The sequence below is a fragment of the Saimiri boliviensis genome, chromosome 19 (genome assembly GCF_048565385.1).
Source record: "Saimiri boliviensis isolate mSaiBol1 chromosome 19, mSaiBol1.pri, whole genome shotgun sequence".
In the NCBI taxonomy this organism is placed as follows: domain Eukaryota; kingdom Metazoa; phylum Chordata; class Mammalia; order Primates; family Cebidae; genus Saimiri; species Saimiri boliviensis.
In genome coordinates, this window is record NC_133467.1 from 40,991,261 (window position 1) to 41,015,112 (window position 23,852).

At 43.3% G+C, this 23,852-nt stretch overlaps 1 protein-coding gene across 4 annotated transcripts in view; it reads right to left on the reverse strand.

Moving 5' to 3' along the window:
* Window positions 1–17,313, reverse strand: part of GPR89A (G protein-coupled receptor 89A) — a 67,097-nt gene extending 49,784 nt beyond the window's left edge. For 2 of the 4 annotated variants that reach the window (XM_039459837.2, XM_039459838.2), the window contains exons 1-3: window positions 17,126–17,313; window positions 6,075–6,134; window positions 4,652–4,755 (exon numbers count right to left, since the gene is read on the reverse strand). In XM_039459837.2, the coding sequence (XP_039315771.1) occupies window positions 4,652–4,755; window positions 6,075–6,134; window positions 17,126–17,167 (206 nt within the window). In that variant the 5' untranslated portion in view covers window positions 17,168–17,313. Of the gene's footprint in view, window positions 1–4,651; window positions 4,756–6,074; window positions 6,135–17,125 lie in introns of those variants that run through there. The other 2 variants (XM_074389710.1, XM_074389711.1) reach the window with 2 other exon arrangements.
* Window positions 17,314–23,852: the final 6,539 nt, after the last annotated feature.

Below are 23,852 nucleotides of genomic sequence, written 5' to 3' on the forward strand. Positions count from 1 at the left end.
TACAGGAGTTTTGGCCTGCTCTGCTTCCGAGGCGCGATCCCACTACTGATCAGCATGGGAGTTTTGACCTGCTCTGTTTCCAATCTGGGCCAGTTCAGCCCGCCTTAGGCAACCTGGTGGTCCCCCGCTCCCAGGAGATCACCATATTGATGCCAAACTTAGTGTCCAATGTAAGAATTTAAGGAAAATAAATGCTAACAATAATATATGCTATTAAGACTTGAAATTATTTCTTTTGTACTCTTGATATAAACACCTGATTTGCATGAATTACTTTTATTATATTTTATAAGATTATTTTATTAAAACTTTTAGCACTTTTTAAATAAGTTTTAATGAGATATAATTTACCTATTTAAAGTTTCCATATACAATCGATTTTGTATACTCAGAGTTGTGAAACCATCACCTCAATCAATTTTAGAACAATTTCATTACTCCATAAAGAAACCCTGTAGCCATTAGGAGTCACTCCCTGTTTCTCTCCAACCTCCTCGGCTCTAGGAAATCACCAATATACTTTTTGTTTCTAGGAAGCCATCAATATGTGATCTTTTGTGACTGGCTTTTTTTATTTACCATAATGTTTGCAAGGTTCATCTGTGTTGTAGTATCTACCAATAATTCCTTTGATGGTTGAAAAATATTCATTCCATTACTTTTGGCTATATTATATTTTGCTTATGTATTCATTAGTTGAAGACATTTGGGTTGTTTTTAGCTATTATAAATAGAGATGCTATGAATGTGTGTGTATACATTTTGGTGTGGATGTACGTTTTCCTTTCTCTTTAGGTAGAAATGGAGAGGAATTGTTGGGTCATGTGATAAATCTATATTTCATCTTTTGAGGCATGCCTATAGTTTCCCAGGGTGGTCGCATCACTTTACATTTTCCAGCAGTGTGTGAGAGTTCCAGCGGTTTCCTCAGCCTTGGCAATGCTTGCTGCTGTCATTTCTTTGGTTATAGCCATCTTAATGGGTGTGAAGTGGGTTTGATTTGCATCTCCTTGATGGCTAATGGTACTGGGCATCTATTCATATGTGCTTACTCGCCATTTGTATGTCATCTTTGGAGAAATGCCTATTCAGATTTTTTTAGTCATTTGTTAATTGTATTATATTATTGAACTGTAAGGATTCTTTATATATTCTAGATAAGAATTCCAGTCCATTATCAGATAGATAGTTTGTAAAAATTTTCTCTTGTTCTTAAAATGTTTGTTCACTTTCTTGATGGTATCCTTTGTATTTACTGATTTGAAACTTATTTAGGCCTTGTTTCAAAAAAGGCAAAAGTGGTTAAATGGCTTATAAGGACAAATAAAATACAGGTCGATGAAATGAACTATAAGAAAACATGAAAGAAAGAAACAACAATGGTAACAGATAGGTAAACCTATGGCTAATAGAAAACAGAATTCTAGCAACTTGCTATGGGTAGGTCATAAATTGAGCTTTTAAGTTTTCTAATGGTCAATATGATATAAAAACTTTGATCAGTTAGATAAAATCATGGTGTCTGTAAGAAAATAAATTAATTGCTCAAAGGAAGAATTATTATCAATTTATTGTTACTGAATTACTACCAAGATTATAATAAAATTTCTTCAAAGAGTTCGTAAAAAGAAAATGCAAAGGCAATTAACAGTGGCATCAACAACATCCTTTCCAGAGAAATATCATTGAGTTTCAGAAGGCTATTTCTTCTTCTTTTTTTTTTTTTTTAACAAAAAGATGGGGTTTCACCATGTTGGTCAGGCTGGTCTTGAACTCCCGACCTCAGGTGATCCACCCACCTTGGCCTCCCAAAGTGCTGAGATTACAGGCATGAGCCACCGAGCCCGGCCAGTCTTGAACTTCTGACCTCGTGATCTGCCCACCTCAGCCTCCCAAAGTGCTGGGATTACAGGTGCGAGCCACCGTGCCCGGCTCAGAAAGCTATTTCTTACTGTTCCTTCCTTAGTATGGACGGCAGGCATCACAAAACAAAGAGCCATTCAGTAAAAGCTACCCTACAGGGAGGAAATATCATTTAGACTGAATATATGGACAGCTTTTTGCTCCTCTAGATTAACCTACTTTAGAGCATTTAGAGAAGGAAACAAGCTGGACATCCTCCAGGCAATGCTACGTAGTACTTCAGCTAAGCTGAAAGATTTTGGGAGGCAGTGGGTTTGAAATAACAAGCACAATTTTAATTGGCATATGGACTGTCAATTACAAGTGAACCACGTGTTTTAACTACTCTTTTGAGCTGAGGGTAAAGTGATATCCTCTTGAAAGAATTAAGGATCCCAACAAGATTACATATTTGAATAGGAATTCATACAATCTCTGCTCAGAGGTGAGTCAAAGGAATATTTTGGCCAAGATTCTTTTTTCAAAACGATTCTGAATCCAGTCAATGCACAGTTATACCACATCATCAAGGCTCACATTTCTTTTCCATAATTGGGCGAAACATGAGCATGAAAAAACAGGTATAACTGAAGACATGTCTCACACTGAACAAACCCAATCCTCTATAAAGCACACAAAGAAGAACCAGATTTTAGCAATGTTACTTCTTTTTTTTTTTTTTTTTTTTTTTTTTGAGACAGAGTTTCACTCTTGTTACCCAGGCTGGAGTGCAATGGCGCAATCTCAGCTCACTGCAACCTCCGCCTCCTGGGTTCAGGCAATTCTCCTGCCTCAGCCTCCCGAGTAGCTGGGATGACAGGCATGCGCCACCATGCCCAGCTAATGCTTTGTATTTTTAGTAGAGACGGGGTTTCACCATGTTGACCAGGATGGTGTCGATCTCTTGACCTCGTGATCCACCCGCCTCGGCCTCCCAAAGTGCTGGGATTACAGGCTTGAGCCACCGCGCCCGGCCCTAGCAATGTTACTTCTTATTCTCTTTAACTATTTAAGAAACTTAAGAAATACACACCAAAGTATGACTGACGTTTCTTACTATAAGGGTTATTAACTATGAGTTAAAAGTTGGGGGACATCATCTACCGAAAACAGTAACTATAGCTTTAGAATATCTGAATCCTCTGTATCAATATTTAGATCAGTGGTTGGCAAACTGTGGCCTGGCAGCCACCTGTTTTTACAAATTAAGTTTTATTGGAGCACGGCCATGCTCATTTGTTTACATACTGCCTATGACTGCTTTGGCTCTACAGCAGCAGAGCGGAGTAGTTGTGATAGAAACCTTCTGGTCCAGAGAGCCTAAACTATTGACTATTTTTACAGAAGAAAGTTTGCCAACCCCTGCATAAACAGTAGTAAAAGATGCAGGTTGTGATAATAAAATTTAATAACTATTATGTAAAATAATACTTGTCTATTTTCTATAGTTAAACGATCTCTATCTAGCTTATCCAAAAACAGTTTGGATTATTAAAGAACAAGTTTAAAAAGCACGAGAATCAGAACATATTTCTGTTTTACCACAATACAGGTTATTTATTGTTTTATCAAGAGACCATTATTATCAACTCTGATTCCCCCCTCCCCACCCTTTTGATAGATGGGGGTCTCACTGTCAGTTTGTCCAGTGATCACAGCTCAGTGAAGATCCTTAAACTCCTGGGCTCAAGGGATCCTTCTGCTTCAGCCTCTAAAGTAGCTGGGACTATAGGTGTGTGCCACCATACTCTGATAATTTTTTTATTTTGTTGTAGAGACAGGGTCTCACTGTGTTGCCCATGCTGCTCTTGAACTCCTGCGCTCAACTGATCCTCCTGCCTCAGCCTTCCAAAGTGCTTGGATTATAGGTGTGAGCCACTATGTCTGCCCTCCCTACTCTCTCTCTCTCTCTCTCTCTCTCTCTCTCTCTTTTAACCTTTTAATGTTTTGTGATTAACCATCTGCATAGTTAAGTTTTTAATTTAAATTTTGTTTTCAACTCTGATTTGAAAATCAGAAGGATTTGAGAGTACAGTCTCTCTACAAGTCTCAAGTGTCAGGGGTCTATAATGAACTTACCTTGGTGCTGAGTCCTAACTTTAGAGGGAAAGACTACTTTATTCTTAAAATATTTTTCCAGGTGGTGAAAAAACAGTACAACAAAAGTCTGCATAGCATAGTTGATGAACCCTACATATAAATGCCGGGCTAAAAAAATATTCAACCTTGCAGAACAAGCAAGAGGTATTTTGAACAGACCTGTCTAATAAACAGGTCTGTTATTTGAAGGGGAGTAAAAGAGTTACCTTTAAAAAGTGTCTTAAAAAAAGTAAGATCTAAAGTTCAGTCTTCAGAGAGATCATTAAGCAGCTCTGAGGAATTCTGACCTTTTCAGGTAGAGCTTTTCAATCAGCAGAACAATGTGAAGGGGTTACTGGGATTCAATCATGAGCAGTATGGGAAAAATAAAGCTTCTAAGAGTGAAGCCTAGGACTGAGCCTTCGCAGCCTCACTCCAATGAGTTCTTCAGTTAATGGTCAGGCCTTTTTTTCCTAGTATCTCATAGTCTTTGTCAAACCAGTTATTAGGAGGCTGTGACCCATAATTGCTGTGATCATTGTAGTTACTGAGACTAAACTATTCACATAGTGGTTTTTTTTTTTCCAGTTATGAGATCCAGGTAGCTGTTTCACCATAAAGAATGTAGCACAGAACTCTTCAAGAGGAGTTCTTCAGTACTCTTACTCACCTGCTGTTCAATACTCCTAAGATTTCAAAGATAATGAGCTCAAACATGGTGCAAGAAAATGCAAATGTCACGGAGAAGATCACCTGTACAACGTACTGACGCACCTGTTAAAAGCCAGATAGAGACTAGAAGTTATTTCCTTGTTTAAAAACTGAACTGATAACCTCCTTCTGGTTACACATCAGAAAGTTTATTTTGAGGAAATTCTCAAGTCATCAGAAATAGGGCCACAACAGCAATTTGCCTGGACTAAGGAAAAAGATCAAAGTAGGTGGCACTTCTGAATCTCGAGTCACTTATTACCAGCATCCTCTTGTGGATGGAGAATTTTGAGCACAAGAAGATGAAGTGACGGGGTCAGAAGTAGCACTTAGAATTCCTGATGCACACTGACAAAAAACTGACAGATTTGTATATAAGGGTTAGTCTTCAGAGGGGCTCTTCAACACTCTGCAGATCCTGGATCAGCTCTGGAACCTCCCTGGAAGGCCTTAAAGTACTGGGCAGAAGAAAATCTGCAGAATCCCGGGCTCTTTCAGACAATAAACTCCCTGGGAAAGTTTAATGGAGAACATCCGAGAAACATAACATCCGAGAAATAATGTAATACCCAAAGGTACACTATAACCACTGATCTTAATATAATTAGGAAATGTCCAGTCTAGGGTGGTGATCTTCTGAATCCAAAGCTTAAGATAAGAACAAGACCAGCCTCAGGATTTTGGCATTAACTTAGAATGTAAGACTGGCAATTCAGGGCCAGACAGACAAATGAAAGGGGACATCTGTGAGACATTATGAATTAAATTCTCTCCTATAGAATAACTATTTGCTCCTGGTGCATATCCTGATATGGCTAAGGCATGATATTTCTTGCTCCTAGCTTCTCGGCTAAATGTGACTTGCCTTTTTCCCCCTCCCCCCCCCTTTTTTTTGAGACGGAGTTTCGCTCTTGTTACCCAGGCTGGAGTGCAATGGCGTGATCTCGGCTCACCGCAACCTCTGCCTCCTGGGTTCAGGCAATTCTCCTGCCTCAGCCTCCTGAGTAGCTGGGATTACGGGTACGTGCCACCATGCCCAGCTGATTTTTTGTATTTTTTTTTTTTTTTTTAGTAGAGACGGGGTTTCACCATGTTGACCAGGATGGTCTCGATCTCTCGACCTCGTGATCCACCCGCCTCGGCCTCCCAAAGTGCTGGGATTACAGGCTTGAGCCACCGCGCCCGGCCTTTTTCCCCCCTTTTAAATCAATTAAGCCTAATTATATTCTCCAACCTAATAGTTATATAGTACTTATCTGGCAAAAGCTTCCTATCTTGGAAATGACCATAATGTTTCTTTAATGGAGGCATTTGTCTTGCCCCAATTTAAAACAATCTAAATTCATATAGTGTAAGTATAACAAAATGATACTTCTTCTCACCTCATAGTCCTTAAACAACTGGCGCATGAAGAAAAGCCACCCAAATCCAAAAAACAGTATCTGGAGGACAAAGACAGAATGTCAATATGTTATTTTCTCTTGAGAAATGTTTTACAGAAACTCTTTTATGATAAAAGGTCTGCTAACTAGACAGTTAACTTATTTCAGGGATTAAAGATAAGATCCCCTCTTATAAGACCTACTTATTAAAGCTCATGACATTGGAAATAAATGGTTAAATGCTCTTGGATTTTTGAAATTATCCGTGCTACAGAGTGTGCTTTCAGTAAGACAAAAATAGAAATACTTATCTTCCTACAACATTGAGGAAATGTGTTCTCTTTCCGGGTCCACAAGGGGGCGTAGTTTTACGGGCAAGAACTTCCAGCACCACGACCATGCCCTCCCGGCTCCCACCATCTCTCTCCATAGGGAGATTTAACGGTCTCTGTTTTGATTTCCGCAGGCTAGGGAAGACTCAAAAAGTCAGTCACTCCAGCCAAAGTTCTAAGGAACTCCTTTCATTGGCCAGAGGTCTAGGAGAAGGTGGGGGTGTCTTCCAGGTTAAAAGCCCCCTTCTTCCGCACCCCTTTGGACTCCATGTGTGGATCCCCTTCCACCCTCCTGGAAGCTGTCTTCCTCTCTCCTGGATTTCCCCTCCGGAGTCCCCTTGCGCACTCTTCGTGGCAGTTTTCTCTCCTTTTTATTCTCTTTGTTTACCCAAATAAATAACTTTTCTGCAACACTTCTCGGGTCTGTGTATTGACGAGCTTACAGCGCACCTGCCGTGGTCCCCTCTCTCATGCTTGAGAGGGCGAGGGACCCAGAACCTACAATATTCTCTCTCGGGGGAGCTCTGCCTCCCCGGCACCCCAAAACCCAGTTACATTACGGTAATTATCCTATGAGCCAGAGAAGTTGGCAAACAGAAAAGGAGTCAGTGGCCAGGCACAGTGGCTCAGACTTGTAATTCCAGCACTTTGGGAGGAGGAGGCGGGCAGATCACTTGAGGCCAGGAGTTCGAGACCAGCCTGGCCAACCTGGCGAAGCCCCGTCTCTACTGAAAATACAAACATTAGTCGCGCGTGGTGGTGGGCACCTGTGATTCCAGAATTCCACCTACTCCGGAGGCTGAGGCCTGAGAATCCCTTGAATCTGGGAGGCGGAGGTTGCAGAGAGGTGCTATCGCGCCACCGCACTCCAACCTGGGAGACAGAGTGAGACTCCGTCTCAAAAAAAAAAAAAAAAAAAGGAAAGGAGTCAGAGTGAGATTTGTTTCTTAATGGAAGATCCCTGATTACGAGTATAAAAAAACACCAGCCTGGCCAACATGGCGAAACCCTGTCTCTACAAAAAATACACACACACACGCACACACACACACACACACACACGCACACAAATTAGCTGGGCATGGTGGCGGGTGCCTGTAGTCCCAGCCCCCTGGGAGGCTCAGGTGGGAGGATCACCTGAGCCTCGGAAACTTGAGGCTGCAGTGAGCCATGATTGCACCACTGCGCTTCAGCCTGGGCAACAGAATGAGACCGTCTCAAAAAATAAGTGAAAATAAATTAATTAAAAGTTTAAAAACTTCAGGAGTGAGGAGTTGAGACCAAAATTAGAGGAGTAGTAGAAAGTCTAGTATTTTTTATATAAGTTTCCCTCAGAGAGTTTTCTTAACTTCTCCACCATCCTGCCTAATCCACATAAAGTGGTTTTCATCTCAGTGTAAAGCCAAGAGATTGCGGGATCCCTCTTTTGTCAGTTTTGTTGCAAACTGGCAGAGACCACAGCCCCACGACAGCTGACGAAGCTGGTGTGTAGTAAATAGAACCTTCTATACATATACATACACCGACACAACTACTTTTTTCTTCTTACACTGGCTAGGACCTTTACGAATAAAATGATTTTATGCCTCCCTAGGGACTACTTTATTGAGCAAGTATAAACTCAGTAGCTCGGCACGGACTAGTTTGTTATCATGCCCCTCCTGCCTCCCGAAATCACGTGTTCAGCCCCCTGGAATTTCCTCTGGCTCTTTAGACCCATCTTCTTTCACATCGGTACCTCTGTACATGTCCTCTGACAGGAACTTCTCTCTAGCCCTTGCCCAGTTATCCTACGTACTCCCTCTGGAAGGCCTTCTCTGCCCTCCCGAATACAGATCAATTGCTCTTTTTATGTAATCCTATTCTACATTGTACTTCCCTTATCAAAGTGCTTACCATACGGTTTTGTAATGCCCGATTTAAATATTTTTTGACATTAGTTATAAGCTCTATGAGGACAAAAACCATATTTGTCTTGTAATTTTTGTATCCTTAGCACCCAGCACAAAGCCTGGCACATAGCAGGCTCTCCATAACTGCCTGCTGAATGGCTAAGTCAGGCGTCCCCAAACTTTGTACACAGGGGGCCAGTTCACTGTCCCTCACACCGCTGGAGGGCCGCCACATACTGTGCTCCTCTCACTGACCACCAATGAAAGAGGTGCCCCTTCCTGGAGTGCGGCGGGGGGCCGGATAAATGGCCTCAGGGGGCCGCATTCGGCCCGCGGGCCGTAGTTTGGGGATGCCTGGGCTAAGTGCTCTACATAAAAGATGGTTTATTCTCAGCATTGAATCTTCAATTTTCTGTAATAATTCCCACGTGCTATGCTAGGTGCTGGACATACAAAGATGAGTAAGACGGTTACTACCCTCCAGAAGCTCACAATACAGTGGAGACGCTACATGAATAATTACAACATAACATGGATGTGCAATGATAGAGATACATACGTGATATTGTAAAACGATATTAAAGAGGGAGACCAAAGCAATCTGTAGGGGGATAGGGACGACTTTCTGGAGAAGGAAATGCCTGAGCTGAAGGAAGTTTTAATTTTGGGTTAAAACCTGATATTGTATGCAAACTTTGGGATTATGTACATTTTTCTAGAGTGGTTCCAAGGTATTCGTCACACACTCAAACGTTTGCACCACCCCTAACATATTAAAAACCACCCTCTCAAAGGATGAGTAAGAATCGGGTAGGGAGGCTGGACGTGGTGGCTCGTGCCTGTGATTCCAGCACTTTTGAGAGGCCAAGGCGGGTGGATCGCTTGAGCCTAGGAGTTTGAGACCAGCTTGGGCAAGATGATGAAACCCCATCTCTACAAAAAATAACAAAAATTAGCTAAGCATGGTAGTGCATGCCTGCAGTTCCAGCTGATAGGGAGGCTGAGGTGGAAAGGCCACTTGAGCCAGGCAGGTGGAGGCTACAGTGAGCCGTAAGCACGTCACTGCAATCCAGCCTGGGTGACAGAGCGAAAGCCCGTCACAAAACAAAACAAATGAGCAAAAAAAACAAATCAGGTAGAGAAAAGACCGGTGGTGGGGTAGGAGGACACGGCTTTCCAGATAGCAAAGGGCATGAGTAAAGGCACAGGGTGAATAGCATGGCACATGCTGGGAACGACACATGCTTTAGTGCTGCTAGAAGATGAAATTCAAAGAAGGAAGAGGTTAAAAATGAGGCTAGGCGCCGGGCGTGGTGGCTCAAGCCTGTAATCCCAGCACTTTGGGAGGCCGAGGCGGGTAGATCACGAGGTCAACAGATCGAGACCATCCAGGTCAACATAGTGAAACCCCCGTCTCTACTAAAAATACAAAAAATTAGCTGGGCGTGGTGGCACGTGCCTGTAATCCCAGCTACTCAGGAGGCTGAGGCAGGAGAATTGCCTGAACCCGGGAGGCGGAGGTTGCGGTGAGCCAAGATCGCGCCATTGCACTCCAGCCTGGGTAACAAGAGCGAAACTCCGTCCCCCGCCACCCCCCCCCCCCCAAAAAAAAGAGGCTAGGCAGGAGAAGTGGATGTCCAATCATTAAGAGGTCCGCAGGCCACCCTAAGGAGCTTAGATTATAGTCTAAGGTGGTGAGGGTTGTGTGATATGTCTTATACAGAGCAGTATGGGGGCTGTGTGGAAAACACAGTTGAAGGAAACAACATTGTAGGAAGACAAACATTATGGAAATGTGTTACGGGAGTTCAGAAGAAGGATGATAAAGCCCTGAATTAAGACATTTGGTGACAGGAGAGGAGACAACAGATTTGAGAACTGTTTCGAAGGTAAAATCAGCAGAGAGAAGTCAGGGATGACTAGTTTGGAATATGAGTTGAAGAGTGAAGCTACTCAATTTATATAAAGAATATCGGAGGAAGAAGAGATTTAGGAAAGGGGAAATAATGAGCTCAGTTTTGAACAACACTAAGGGCCTGAGGGACTGCCGCCAAGCATCTGAATGAAAGAAAGATTGTGAAGGCATCTAAGATATACCTGTGAGCTGAAACCACCAAAGTACATGAGATCACCTGGGAAGAGTATCTAGAGTGAGGAGAGCAATGTGCCAAGAGGAAAACACTAGACGATAAGGCAAACCGTTTGAATGGTGACGTAGAGGCAGGAACCAGTGTTAGCAGGTCAGAATGAATGGGAGCAGTGGGGACAGTAAATGCAAATTACTCTAGGGAGAGCAAGGAAGGAGAAAACAGAAAACGTTAGGTCATAGGCTAGAGAAGAATGTGGACTGAAGGGAAAGTTTATTGGCCAAGGAGGAAGAAAGCAGTAAAGGGAGGAGAAAAAGATGAGAAGGACGATGGAATTCTAGAGGATGAACTGATAATACTATTAATTTATTATTATGATCATCAGCTAACTTTTATCGAGCATTTACTATATTCCAGGCTCTCTAATTAGTACTTAGCATTATAATCTTACGAAACTCAGCAAAAACCCAGTAAGGTAGGTTTGACTGTCCTATTTTCACAGAGACAGATGAGGTTTAAGAAGGTAATCAATTTCTAGTAAGTGTCAGAATCAAGACTGAACTGAAGCCTATTCGACTCCAAAATCTGTGCTTTTTTTGTTTTTGTTTTCTTAATATTTTTTTCAGCTCCTATTGAGTCTATCTAGAAAATCTGGGCTTTTAACCACTTCAAAACAGGCTACTGTAAGATCAAAGGTAAGTAGAAGGGCCTTAAATCGGAGTAGAGGAACCACGTTTTCTGAAATGGGAGGAAAGGAGGTAAGAATGGTTGTGCACACAGATAGCCTTTTAGATTAAAATGCAGGAAGTATTAATAGTAGGAGATCAGCTGGGCGCGGTGGCTCAAGCCTGTAATCCCAGCACTTTGGGAGGCCGAGGCGGGTGGATCACGAGGTCGAGAGATCGAGACCATCCTGGTCAACATGGTGAAACCCCGTCTCTACTAAAAATACAAAAAATTAGCTGGGCATGGTGATGCGTGCCTGTAATCCCAGCTACTCAGGAGGCTGAGGCAGGAGAATTGCCTGAACCCAGGAGGCGGAGGTTGCGGTGAGCCGAGATCGCGCCATTGCACTCCAGCCTGGGTAACGAGAGCGAAACTCCGTCTCAAAAAAAAAAAAAAAAAAAAATAGTAGGAGATCACCTTTTGACTTCACTGTTGTTGGGTAAGTACGAGGCAAGGTCATCTGCTAAGAGTAAGAGAGGTTGAGTATGGAAAAGGGGCTTTGAGGAGAGTAACAAAGATTCAGAGAAACTTTAAGGGGAAGGAAACAAGTAGCTGATTAAAGCAAAGAAAAAGCATAAGTCAGTGAGCTGAGGGTTAAACTCATGGCGTTGGCAAGCTACAGAGCTGTGTGATTTTCTACGGTGGACTTCAGGCCTCTGTATTAGTAACAGACAAACTACAGCAGTGATCCAAGTGTGGACTTATATATGAAGGTAAGCAACCAAGAGGTGTAAGCTGGTGCCGGGTGCAGCGGTTCACACCTGTAATACCAGCACTTTGGGAGGCCAAGACAGGCGGATCACCTACAGTCAGGAGTTCAAAACCAGCCTGGCCGACATGGCAAAACTCCATCTCTACTAAAAGTACAAAAATTAACTGGGCATGGCGGTAGGTGCCTGTCATCCCAGCTACTCAGGAAGCTGAGGCAAGAAAATCAATTGAACCCAGGAGGCGGAGGTTGTGGTGAGCCGAAATCGCGCCACTGCACTCCAACCTGAGTGCAGGTTGGAATCTCCAAAAAAAGAAAGAAAGAAAGAAAGTTGAATCCAAGCATCTAGATCAGGCGTCCCCAAACTATGGCCCGCGGGCCGCAGGCGGCCCCCCGAGGCCATTTATCCAGCCCCCCCCCCGCACTTCGGGAAGGGGCACCTCTTTCATTGGTGGTCAGTGAGAGGAGCACAGTATGTGGCGGCCCTCCAACGGTCTGAGGGACAGTGAACTGGCCCCCTGTGTAAAAAGTTGGGGGACGCCTGATCTAGATCAAGTAGAAAAGGAAAGGGTCCAACAGATTAGGAGAAAATGTCCAGGATATCCTTGGGATATTATAAATAATTACCATGGAGACAGATGTGAATTCAGAGTTTAGAGACCATATTTATATATGGCTTACGAAGTCACGACTGAAGATAGAGAAGTTGGGCAGTTAGGACTGAGAATGATATGTATAGTGGAAATGGATGATTTTAAAAAAAAATCACCAAAATCGCTGTAAAATGGGACTTTAGGCAAGGAAGAGAAAACAAGCAAAAATTCTAAGTTTATATGATGGTGACGGGAATGGAAGAAAACAGAAACAGACATATACCTTTAATATTTCATTGTGGCCTCCTTTCACGTTGACAAAGAAAGCTTAATAAGACTTTCAGAGCAAAATTATGTCCTTTGCAGCAACATAGATAGAGGTCTTTAGACAGTTAGAGGTCATCATCCTAAGCAAAGTAACTCAAGAACAGAAAACCAAATATCACATGTTCTCACTTTTAAGTGGGAGCTAAATATTGAGTACTCACCAACATAAAGACGGCAAAAATAGAAACTGGAGACTACTTGGGGCGGGGAGAAAGGGTAAGGGTTGAAAAACGAATTATTGAGTTTTTGAGTATTATGAGTATTAAGTACTATGCTCAGTATCTGGGTGACTGGATCATTTGTACCCCAAACCTCAGCTCTCACAATATACCCAGCACCATGTACCAAATCCAAAATAAAATAAAGTAAAATAAAAGTTGAAAAAGACACAAAGACTTCAAAACTACACACACAAAACAAATGTAGCTGGAGAATTCATTACATCCAAGATAAACACAAAATCTGGCAAGATTATAGAGGATCGAAAAAGAGTGCAGAAACATGCAATTTCAAACAGCTTTGCAAATAAAATGGGAGGCACAGAGCTTATGAAAAACGAGACCCAATATTTTCAGAATTGTACAGAGTCGAGTCTTGACCTTAGGACTTAAGCGTGTACTCTGGAACTGATTAAGTCTTAGCACTGTATAGAGAGCTCAAAACAGGAGTTAGATAACAGATGCTTCTATAAAAATGACCTCTGGGTTGAAAATTAGCTACGGTTAAAAAAAAAAAAAAGATGGCCATTAGCAAGATAGTTATTAAAGAACTAATGATAAAAGACAGCTTTCTTGGATCATTTATTCAGGCTTTTAATCATTTAACAAATATTTATTAGTGCCAATGTATGAAAGGTCCAAGGGATAGAATGGCAAACCAGAGAGCATCAATGCTGTTCTCAAGGAGTTTATAATCTATGGAGGAGGCACACAATCTATCAAAACAATGTGGTAGTTAGCGCTGTGACAGGGGAAGTGGGTGAAGGGTACTATGTCAGTACGGATAGGGACATCTAGTCCAGTCTAGGGGAAGCCTCTTGGATGTTCAAGGTGAGATCTGATGGCTGAAAGAAGGGGAGGTATATGAGGAAAAGGCCCAGAAAAAGAACGCGGACCGTGTGGAAATCTGGAGGCACCATAGCACACATGGCCAGGTTAAGAAACTAAAAGAGCCGGGCGCGGTGGCTCAAGCCTGTAATCCCAGCACTTTGGGAGGCCGAGGCAGGTGGATCACAAGGTCAAGAGATCGAGACCATCCTGGTCAACATGGTGAAACCCCGTCTCTGCTAAAAATACAAAAAAAATAGCTGGGCATGGTGGTGCGTGCCTGTAATCCCAGCTACTCAGGAGGCTGAGGCAGGAGAATTGCCTGAACCCAGGAGGCGGAGGTTGCGGTGAGCCGAGATCGCGCCATTGCACTCCAGCCTGGGTAACGAGAGCGAAACTCCTCCTCAAAAAAAAAAAAAAAAAAAAGAAAAAAAAAGAAACTAAAAGAAGTTGAGGAAATCTGAAGAACAAAACGGTGAGAGCCACAGCTGAAGAGGGAAGAGCCAGGGCCCCATCAATAAGGGACCTGCTAAGAGCGAGGGTCCTATCAATAAGGGATCTGAAAAGCCACGTAAAAGAGTCTGAACTTTGTCCTGCGGCATTGTGAGCAGGCTTCAATGTGTGACCTCTGATTTCAGATTTCATTTGAAATAAACCTTTCGGTTAATACAAAACAGTAAAAGTGCAGGGGGTGAGGGTGCACAGGAGGAAGTGGTGGTATTTCTAAGGTAACTACATCTCTCTAGATAGCTGCTTTTTATTTTGATTTTTATTTATTTATTTATTTATTTTTGAGACGGAGTTTCGCTCTTGTTACCCAGGCTGGAGTGCAATGGCGCGATCTCGGCTCACTGCAACCTCCGCCTCCTGGGTTCAGGCAATTCTCCTGCCTCAGCCTCCTGAGTAGCTGGGATTACAGGCACGCGCCACCACGCCCAGTTAGTTTTTTGTATTTTTAGTTGAGACGGGGTTTCACCATGTTGACCAGGATGGTCTTGATCTCTTGACCTCGTGATCCACCCACCTCGGCCTCCCAAAGTGCTGGGATTACAGGCTTGAGCCACCGCACCTGGCCAGGTGCTTTTTATTAAATGAATATTCACTACAATTCTACTATGTGTCTGCAACTGATCTAGATGCTGGAGAATACGGGAGAGAACAAGAAAGACAGTATCTTCATGGACAGATAAAAAACACAAAAACACATGAACAATAGTAATAGATGCCAAGAAGAAAATAAAACCTGGAAATGAGGAAGAAGGCCCCCGAAATGGAAAAGCTACTTTGGCTGTGGGCAGGGTGTCAGGTAAAACCTTCCTAAAGTGACATTCTTACTAATACCGAAATGATGATCAAGTAGCTGCAGAAATATTTGAACAGAGAACACTTCATGCAAAGGAGTCTTTGGATCTTTCTTCCACGTTTGTAAAGAGCAGGTTTAACGATTACTGCATATAGATGCCTGAGTGAAGTAAAAGTCTATGATTATAAGGCATACAAGATTAGAAAGCCACTTCCTTGGTTCAAGGTATCAATTATATCCATGCTAAAAATCTCAGAGGCTGCAATGCAAAGCCGATTTTCTTTTTTGTTTTTTAATTATTTTTTTTTAATTCTATGAAGAAGCAAAGCCAATTTTCTACTGACATTCTTTATTCTAGTGAAAAAAAGCTAATTAAGTATATATATTTTTTTTCTTAAATTAGTACTAGGGCTAAAAACAACCCTGAGTTGTCACTAAGGGCACTGGATAGTCTTAGAAAGATTTTAAGCGAAGAGTTACATGTCCAGATTTTTTTATACATTTGAATACTATGCAGCCAATAAAAACAGTAATTATGAAAACTATAGAAAATTTTAAAAAACCATTGCATTAGGGTGATAGGATTATGGATGGCTTTTTCTTCTTTCATATTTTAAGTATTTTAAAAGTTTTTGAAAAGGACAATGCTCCGCTCTACGGACCTGAGTATTCGGATGAAGCAATACAAATACGGAATCAAAGAAGAAAAATTTCGTTCACTTTAAGCCCCAAAAGGTAACTATTTCATCATTTGCCATTTGAGAGAACAAGTAAAAACAACAACAAAAAACCATCTTTAAATTATTAGAAAGAAGGGAAAAAGGTCAACAGGTAGTCTGAGCTTCACAAATGTTAAGTTGGCCAACAATTATTTATCGAATGCCTGCACTTGGAAGTGGGGATACAGCTGTGAACAAGGCAGGATCTCAAAAAATAAAATAATAAACAAAAAAATAAATAAATAAAAATAAAATCATAAACACATACATAAATGATGCCAGTGCCATGCTAAATGCTAGGAAGGAAAAATAGATTAACAATGGATGACGCGGTAAAAGCAAGAGACTCACGAGACGAAGCTTCTACTGAGCAATCTCTTACACGTTTGTACGCTCGGAGCTTTATATAATGGTCGATAAATGTTGATTGTACAAATAAATGAAGGTGGCCAATGGAGAAGAAATGAGGGTCAGACAAACATCCGAAAAGGGTGGGTAATTAAGCAGAGGATAAAGGATGAGCTGTCAGCGCCAAAACAAAACCTAAGGCTTTTAAGTATAGGTATAACCTTGTTATTTATTTATTTATTTTTTTGAGACGGAGTTTCGCTCTTGTTACCCAGGCTGGAGTGCAATGGCGCGATCTCGGCTCACCGCAACCTCCGCCTACTGGGTTCAGGCAATTCTCCTGCCCCAGCCTCCTGAGTAGCTGGGATTACAGGCACGCGCCACCATGCCCAGCTGATTTTTTGTATTTTTAGTAGAGATGGGGTTTCACCATGTTGACCGGGATGGTCTCGATCTCTTGACCTCGTGATCCACCCGCCTCGGCCTCCCAAAGTGCTGGAATTACAGGCCTGAGCCACCGCGCCCGGCCCTGCACTGTATTTTGAAGCAGGACACGTCTGCAGACCAGGATTCAGGACGTGACATCTCACAGCCAGGCCGCACTGACGCCCCCAGTCTCCGGCCCCGATTGGGGCGCCGCACGCCCGCGCCCGGAACCACACACGCTTCCCCGCTCCAGGGCCCGCGGGGCAGCCCGGAAGCTTCGCGCGGCTCCGCGGGCCGCCGCCTCGGCCGGCCGACCCGGGTCCCTTCCGAAAGCGGGCCGAAATTCCGGGGATGGACGCCGGGTGGGGCCGCGGACGGCCCGCAGGCCAGCCTCACCCTCTTCGCGCTCTGGGTCCCGGAGTGACGGGCGCAGGCCGCGTGGGGGGGAGCGAGACCCCGGACCAGCCCGCGGCAAGGAAGACCCGAGGGGGCGATTCGGCAAGGGGAGGCTGACGGCTGTCGGGGCAGGAGGCGGCGACTCACCTGGGAGGTGATCATGATGCTAGAGTCGATCAGGAAGCTCATCGCGAAGTGTAGGGAGGGCTGTCGCCTCCGCTTCCCATTCCCCGAGGCCACGGCACGCTGAGGCCACCGGCCCCCTCACTCAGCGGGCCTTCGCCCAGGTGCCGCCGCCGGGACAGCCGCTCGCAAGCCTGACGCCATCAAGCTGCGTCCCCGCCAGCCAATCAGCGGCTACCTCCAGAGCGTCCCGCCTCGGGCTCGGCGTGGTGGGTGGGGCGGACGCTTAGGTCTCGGGGCCGGCGCTTAATTAGGGGCGGGGCTTAATTAGGGGCGAAACAGGAAGCAGTTGCGGCGCGTGGTAGCATCAGCATGTCTGAGGCTCAAGGAGGTAGGGCCTGAGAGCTCAGTGCTAATTCTCTTTTGTAGTGATCGTAGCTAGTAAGATAATAATGGTAATTGTAGTAAGTCAGGCATTGTGTCCTAAATGTTAGAACTTGTACTTGACAAATATGACTGCGCAAAGTGAGGGAAGGCTGGAAAGGCAGATGAGACGTTAACAAATACAACTAACCGAATACATTTCGGTGACAACAACGGAAAGCACACCGACTGTAGCAACGGAGTGATAACATTGTGCTGCATACGAGGCAGGCCCCACGTGGAGTACTGCAGTCCGTGTACCACACTTCTAAGAGATTATATGTAGAATATTGGAGCTCGCTCAAAGGTGAGCCGCCAGCTAAGGGCTGGTGAAGGAGGTGAAGGGAGATGACTCCGAACCTGACCTCTGTCTTCATGTGAAAGAATGCGTAGAACCGATGTGGCCCCCAGAGTTATCTGTAGGGCAAAGCACTGGAAGTTAAATGAAGATAGATTTTAACGCAAAACAAGCATCAGTTCTTTTAGAGTCTGAAGAGAGATTGTTTTAGGAAGTAACTCCCTCTTCCCCCTTCCCACCGTGTTGCAGTGGATCAAATATACACTGAATCACGACCTCATTCATTCAACACTCATTTCATGTAGTCTTAAGGCGTTGCTGTGGGGCTTATTCTGCCGCTGACGTGGGGCCAGCTAGTCTTTGTAGTTCCTGTAGTCTCAGTTCTGCAAACTGGCCCCAGTCCAGGAAATCACCCTAGGTAGGAGTGGCTACAGTTAAGACCCAGAAAGACAATCCTGAGGGGACCTGACATCCAGCTTCTGAGTTCCGACTATTACAGTTTGAATAAGTGCCCCGCAGATTCATCACACACAAGGAACGTGTCTTCCTTTCATTGGATTGAACTCTGTCATACCAACTACCCGTAAGATGTCAATCCCTGATCCGGAATTTCAAGGAGCTGTGGAGGCGGCTGTACTATGGGAGTATCATAAACCAGAGAACTTTGTGTCCTGGCTTTATCTATTAGGGAAGCAGGTAGATTTCCGCATAGCAGCACCTGACATTCAAGACTGTGATAGTGCAGAATGCTGAGAGCCTGTCGAGGCAAGCAGTTTACCTTGGTGGTTTACTGGGGTGCACAGTGGAGATCAAAGTCTTAGTAATCTGGAATAGCATCGGTGTGCAGTGTCTACCGGTCTAAGGCCTGTGCAAAGCTTTGGGTGATACCGTTCAGAATTCTCCCTACTGTTACCACTTGTGTCCAGGTAAAGGACAGGCCTGGGTGATTCAAGGGACTGCTTTTGACTGATTGTGATTCAGGAATGTCTCTAGAAACCTACACGCTGCATTTAGTATCCAATTGACTCTCTTCTCAAGGCAAATCTTTACTGGTGATGGTAGACTCTGACACCAAAATGGCTTGTCCTCCCATCTCTACTGCTGTTAATATTCTCCTGATTCCTCTAGCTGCTGCTAACCTCTTAGAATAGTGAGATTTTTTTGGTTCTGCCTCCGTGGACTGTCAAACCATTTGGGCCCTGGGTCCCCAGTGTGTGCTGTTTTTCCAAGGGAGGTTTTCAAAATATGTCCTGTTCATCACTACTAGCCATTGTTTGCCACTCAACCGGAGATTGACAGCCAGTCCCATGGATGTGCTATAAAGAGTCGATTGACGAGACGATCAGTCTGTGTCGTTTGGACGAATGTTTGCTCACCGCTTATACTGCCCTTTTTCATGGCAACTGCAGTGTGCATAACTGCACTTCCCAGCACCATCCACATCCTGACAGCTATTTCACCTCCTTCCTCCAAATTAATGCAAAGGATTGGGTCCAGGAGTTGACACTAACACTAGATCCCTGGGAAACACCCTAGTACCTCCTCTCCATGCACATACGTAGCGCCTGCCCATGCCAGTGGTTGGATGATCTCTGTTAGGGATTTTCGTTTGAACTTTTACTTATTGTGATGCAGCTGTAGATTCACATGCAGTTATAAGTCTGGTATCTTTTGAGACATGACATCACCACTTCCATGGCATCCTACTCCAGCTGTCTCCCTTCATGGATAGACATCCTCTCTTACAGCTTTCCCCACTGTGCCAGGTTCACTGAGTCTCTGAACCCCCCTGTGTACCCCACTAAGTCACCAGTGTAAGTTGGACAGGAAACCACAAATATTCAAAGGAAAAGTGTTTTTTTTCCAGTGGTCCCAAGGACAGTACCTATACTTGATAACTAGAAAATGAAGAGGTGCCGTTTTTTCAAAGTGTGATTCTCTAACGCCTTGGGAAGCTTATTTAAAATACAGATTCATAAACTCTAATGTAGACCAGTGGACTTGGGATTTCGGAAAGTGACTCCCAGGAGGAATCTGGGAGCCAATTAATTAATAAATAAAAATGACATACATTTATCATATACAAAATGTCTTGAAATATGTATACATTGTGGAATGGCTAAATCGAGTTAATTAGCATTATGTAGTATTTCAGATACTTATTTTTGTGATGCGAATACTTAAAATCTACTCTCTTAGAGATTTTCAAAAATGCAATACATTCTTGTTAAGTATAGTCACCATCTTGTATAATAGATCTCTTGAACTTACTCCTCTTATCTAACTGAAATTTTGTATCCTTTGACCAACATCTCCCTAACTTTTAAACCTTACTTAAAAAATATATTTGTGTTAAGCATTATTTATGATATTTCTATTCTGTTTTGTAACTATACATAGTTGCATTTAATTCATTCTGGGAGTATAGGTATGCACCACCATGCCTGGCTAATTTTAAAGTTTTTGTAGAGACAGGGTCTCACAATGTGCCCAGGCTAGTCTCAAACTCCTGGCCTCAAGCGGTCCTCCTGCCTCTGCCTCCCAAAATGTTGGGATTATAAGTATAAGCCACCGTGCTTGGCCTGGAATTCTTTTAAAAAATATTTCTCTTGGCCAGGCACAGTGGCTCATGCCTGTAATCCCAGCACTTTGGGAGGCTAAGGCGGGTGGATCACCTGAGATCAGGAATTGGAGAGCAGCCTGGCCAATATGGTGAAACCCCATTTCTATTATTAATACAAAAATTAGCCAGCTGTGATGGTGCACACCTCTAATCCCAACTGCTTGTGAGGCTGAGGCAGGAGAATCACTTGAACCTGGGAGGTGGAGGATGCAGTGAGCTGAGATTGCACCACTGCACTGCAGCCTGGCGACAAGAGCAAAACCAAAAAACAAAAAATATTTTTCTTTTGGCTTGAGTGGGTTATGAAATGCATTTTTCTTTAAAGAAGGGTTTGCAGGTATTTTGAGCTTTTGCATAATTGAGATTTCCTTTCAGTTGGCTTCACACATGAATGAAATTTGGCGTATTATGGAGTTTTCAGCTTAAGTTTCTCAGCCTCAATATTCTGTGGATATTCTCTTTTCTGAGATTTAATGTGTTACGGAGAAGTACGATGCCAGCCTGATGTTTGTTCGTTTGTTTGTTTACGTTTGTAAGTAACTTGATAAACACTCTGTTCATCCACAGTTGGCACCGGAAGGACTAGCACCATGTTGAGAGGATTGGCTGAAACTGAGCCATGAGGTTTTGGTTCTTCGTGCTCACCCCAGCTTCCCTTTGCCTTTTGAGCTATTACTCGTCCCCATGCCCAACAGTGGCATCTGAGGGAGAAGAGGAATCTCTCTCCTTTACCCCTCCAGACCACATAAACTCTTCTCTTAAATCTCTATCAAAGCTGAGTCTAAGGTGCCTCATTTAATAATAAGACTAGGCTGGCTGCTGTGGCTCACGCCTGTAACCCCAGCACTTTGGGAGGCTGAGGCGGGTGGATCACGAGGTCAGGAGTTTGAGACCAGCCTGGCCAACACGGTGAAACCCTGTCTCTACTAAATATATAAAAATCAGCCAGGCTTGGTGGGACACGCCTGTGGTCCCAGCTACTCCGGAGGCTGAGGAAGGAGAATTGCTTGAACTTGAGAGGCGGAGGCTGCAGTGAGCTGAGATTGTGTCACTGCACTCCAGCCTGGGCAACAGAGCAAGACTTTGTCTCAAATAATAATAATAATAATAATAATAATAATAATACTATGCTAGATTACAGTAATCCTATCACACAGAGTGATAATTATGAAGGCGAGGACAGCTAATATTTGTGGAGTGCTTACTATGTGCAAGGTACTGTTTTAAGATCTCGACATGCACTAACTCATTAACTCTCCAACTTAGTTCCTAGCTTGCCTTCCTATGGCAGATACCATTTTCCCTTATTATTTTGGAAGCACTAGTGAGCATATTGTGACTCTTTAGATTGTACGCCCAAGAGAAAGAGGCTCAGAGAAAGGAATTCCTTCTTGTTCCTGTTTAAGGCCCACTTTCCCAATTCTCTTTTCTCATCTTAAAATCTTTCTCTTTTCAGCAGTTGACATTTGAAATATCTATTATCTTCAAGGAAGCCTCACCTCCCTAATGAGAGAGGTACGACCCTGCCCTGTGTTCACAAGCGGACAAGAATGTGAAGCATAGCTGTTCAGTGGTACAAAACCCACCGCAGGGGTTGTTTCTTTACTTTTCTAAATTGTAGAATTATGTCTTTATACTTGCAAATCAAAATTTATCTAGATTTTTTTTTCCGGTGCATGATGAGTCCCTTCCAATTTGCAATTTCAGGTCTTTTATCAGCTCAAGGAAATGTCCTTATATCTTTAGAGCTTATGATTGGTTCACTTATCCTGACTTTTCTTCTGGAGCATCGATATCTATGTGTTGGATTTTTATTGTCTTTCCTCCATATCTATTATTTCTTCTTTGACAATTTTTATCTCTTTGTTCGTTCTTTTGGCATTTGGGAGAATTTCTGATATTGAATCTTTACAGAATTGATTTGGTCTTATATATTGCTAATTCTGCTCTTCATTCTTAAATTCTGCTGTGGCATTGTTTGCTAACTGTGCCGGCTCCTTTTACAATTCAGTCTAGCACCTTATTATCTGTGTTTCATGTATTATTTTATAGAGTCCATGTATTCTTTAACCTTTTTTTGAGAGTATAATACAGAGTTTAAATAAATAAATTTTTTTTTTTTTTTTTTTGAGACGGAGTGTCGCTTTGTTGCCCAGGCTGGAGTGCAATGGCGCGATCTCGGCTCACTGCAACCTCCGCCTCCTGGGTCCAGGCAATTCTCCTGCTTCAGCCTCCTGAGCAGCTGGGATTACAGGCACGTGCCACCATGCCCAGCTAATTTTTAGTAGAGACGGGGTTTCACCATGTTGACCAGGATGGTCTCGATCTCTTGACCTCTTGATCCACCCGCCTTGGCCTCCCAAAGTGCTGGAATTACAGGCTTGAGCCACTGCGCTCGGCTAAATAAATTTTTAAGTAAAGATCTTTAGAAAGTATGCTATTGTTTTGGTGTTTATTGTTTTCTTCTCATGTCTCTGGAACTTCCCACAGACTCCACGTTATTCTCTGTCTAGTTGTTGGGTTCCCTATCTATTACTTATCTATAAAACTGAGAGTCTCATCTGTCCCAGAATAAGTATAGGACCTGAGTAGACACAGTAAAGTTAGGTCAACAGAATCAATAAAAATGTAAAGAAGAATCCTCAACTATTAGATAAGTAAATTTCTAAAAAATATTTAAAGGAAGACAAGTAATCTATAATTCAAGAAAAATATAGAGTTGTCCTAGAATTTAGTGCCTCACTCCGATACAGTTATGAAAAAAACTAGAGAGAGTTGACCTTCTGATCTGAGAGATCTTAGAAGGATGAACTATTTTTGTGATATGCTAAGGACATTCCTTGTCATGATTCTGCCTCAGAGATATGATGGCCGGCGCGGTGGCTCACGCCTGTAATCTCAGCACTTTGGGAGGTCGAGGCGGGTGGATCACGAGGTCGAGAGATCGAGACCATCCTGGTCAACATGGTGAAACCCCGTCTCAACTAAAAAAATACAAAAATTAGCTGGGCATGGTGGCATGTGCCTGTAATCCCAGCTACTCGGGAGGCTGAGGCAGGAGAATTGCCTGAACCCAGGAGGCGGAGGTTGCGGTGAGCCGAGATCGCGCCATTGCACTCCAGCCTGGGTAACAAGAGCGAAACTCCTCAAAAAAACAAAACAAAACAAAAACAAAAAACATGCACACACACACACACACAAAACAAAACAAAAAAAAGAGAGATATGATGGAGAGTTTTTTTAATTGTTAAGTTATATTCCATTGGCTCAGGTCACCTAATCTCATCATTTTCTCTGGGTTTTAGTGACCTAACTCAATTTCGGAGGTACCTCGTTGTTTCTTCCGTCTAGAGATCTAGCTAGTTTAAAGCTGAAAACTGCAGCAGATGAGAAAGAAAAATACAACT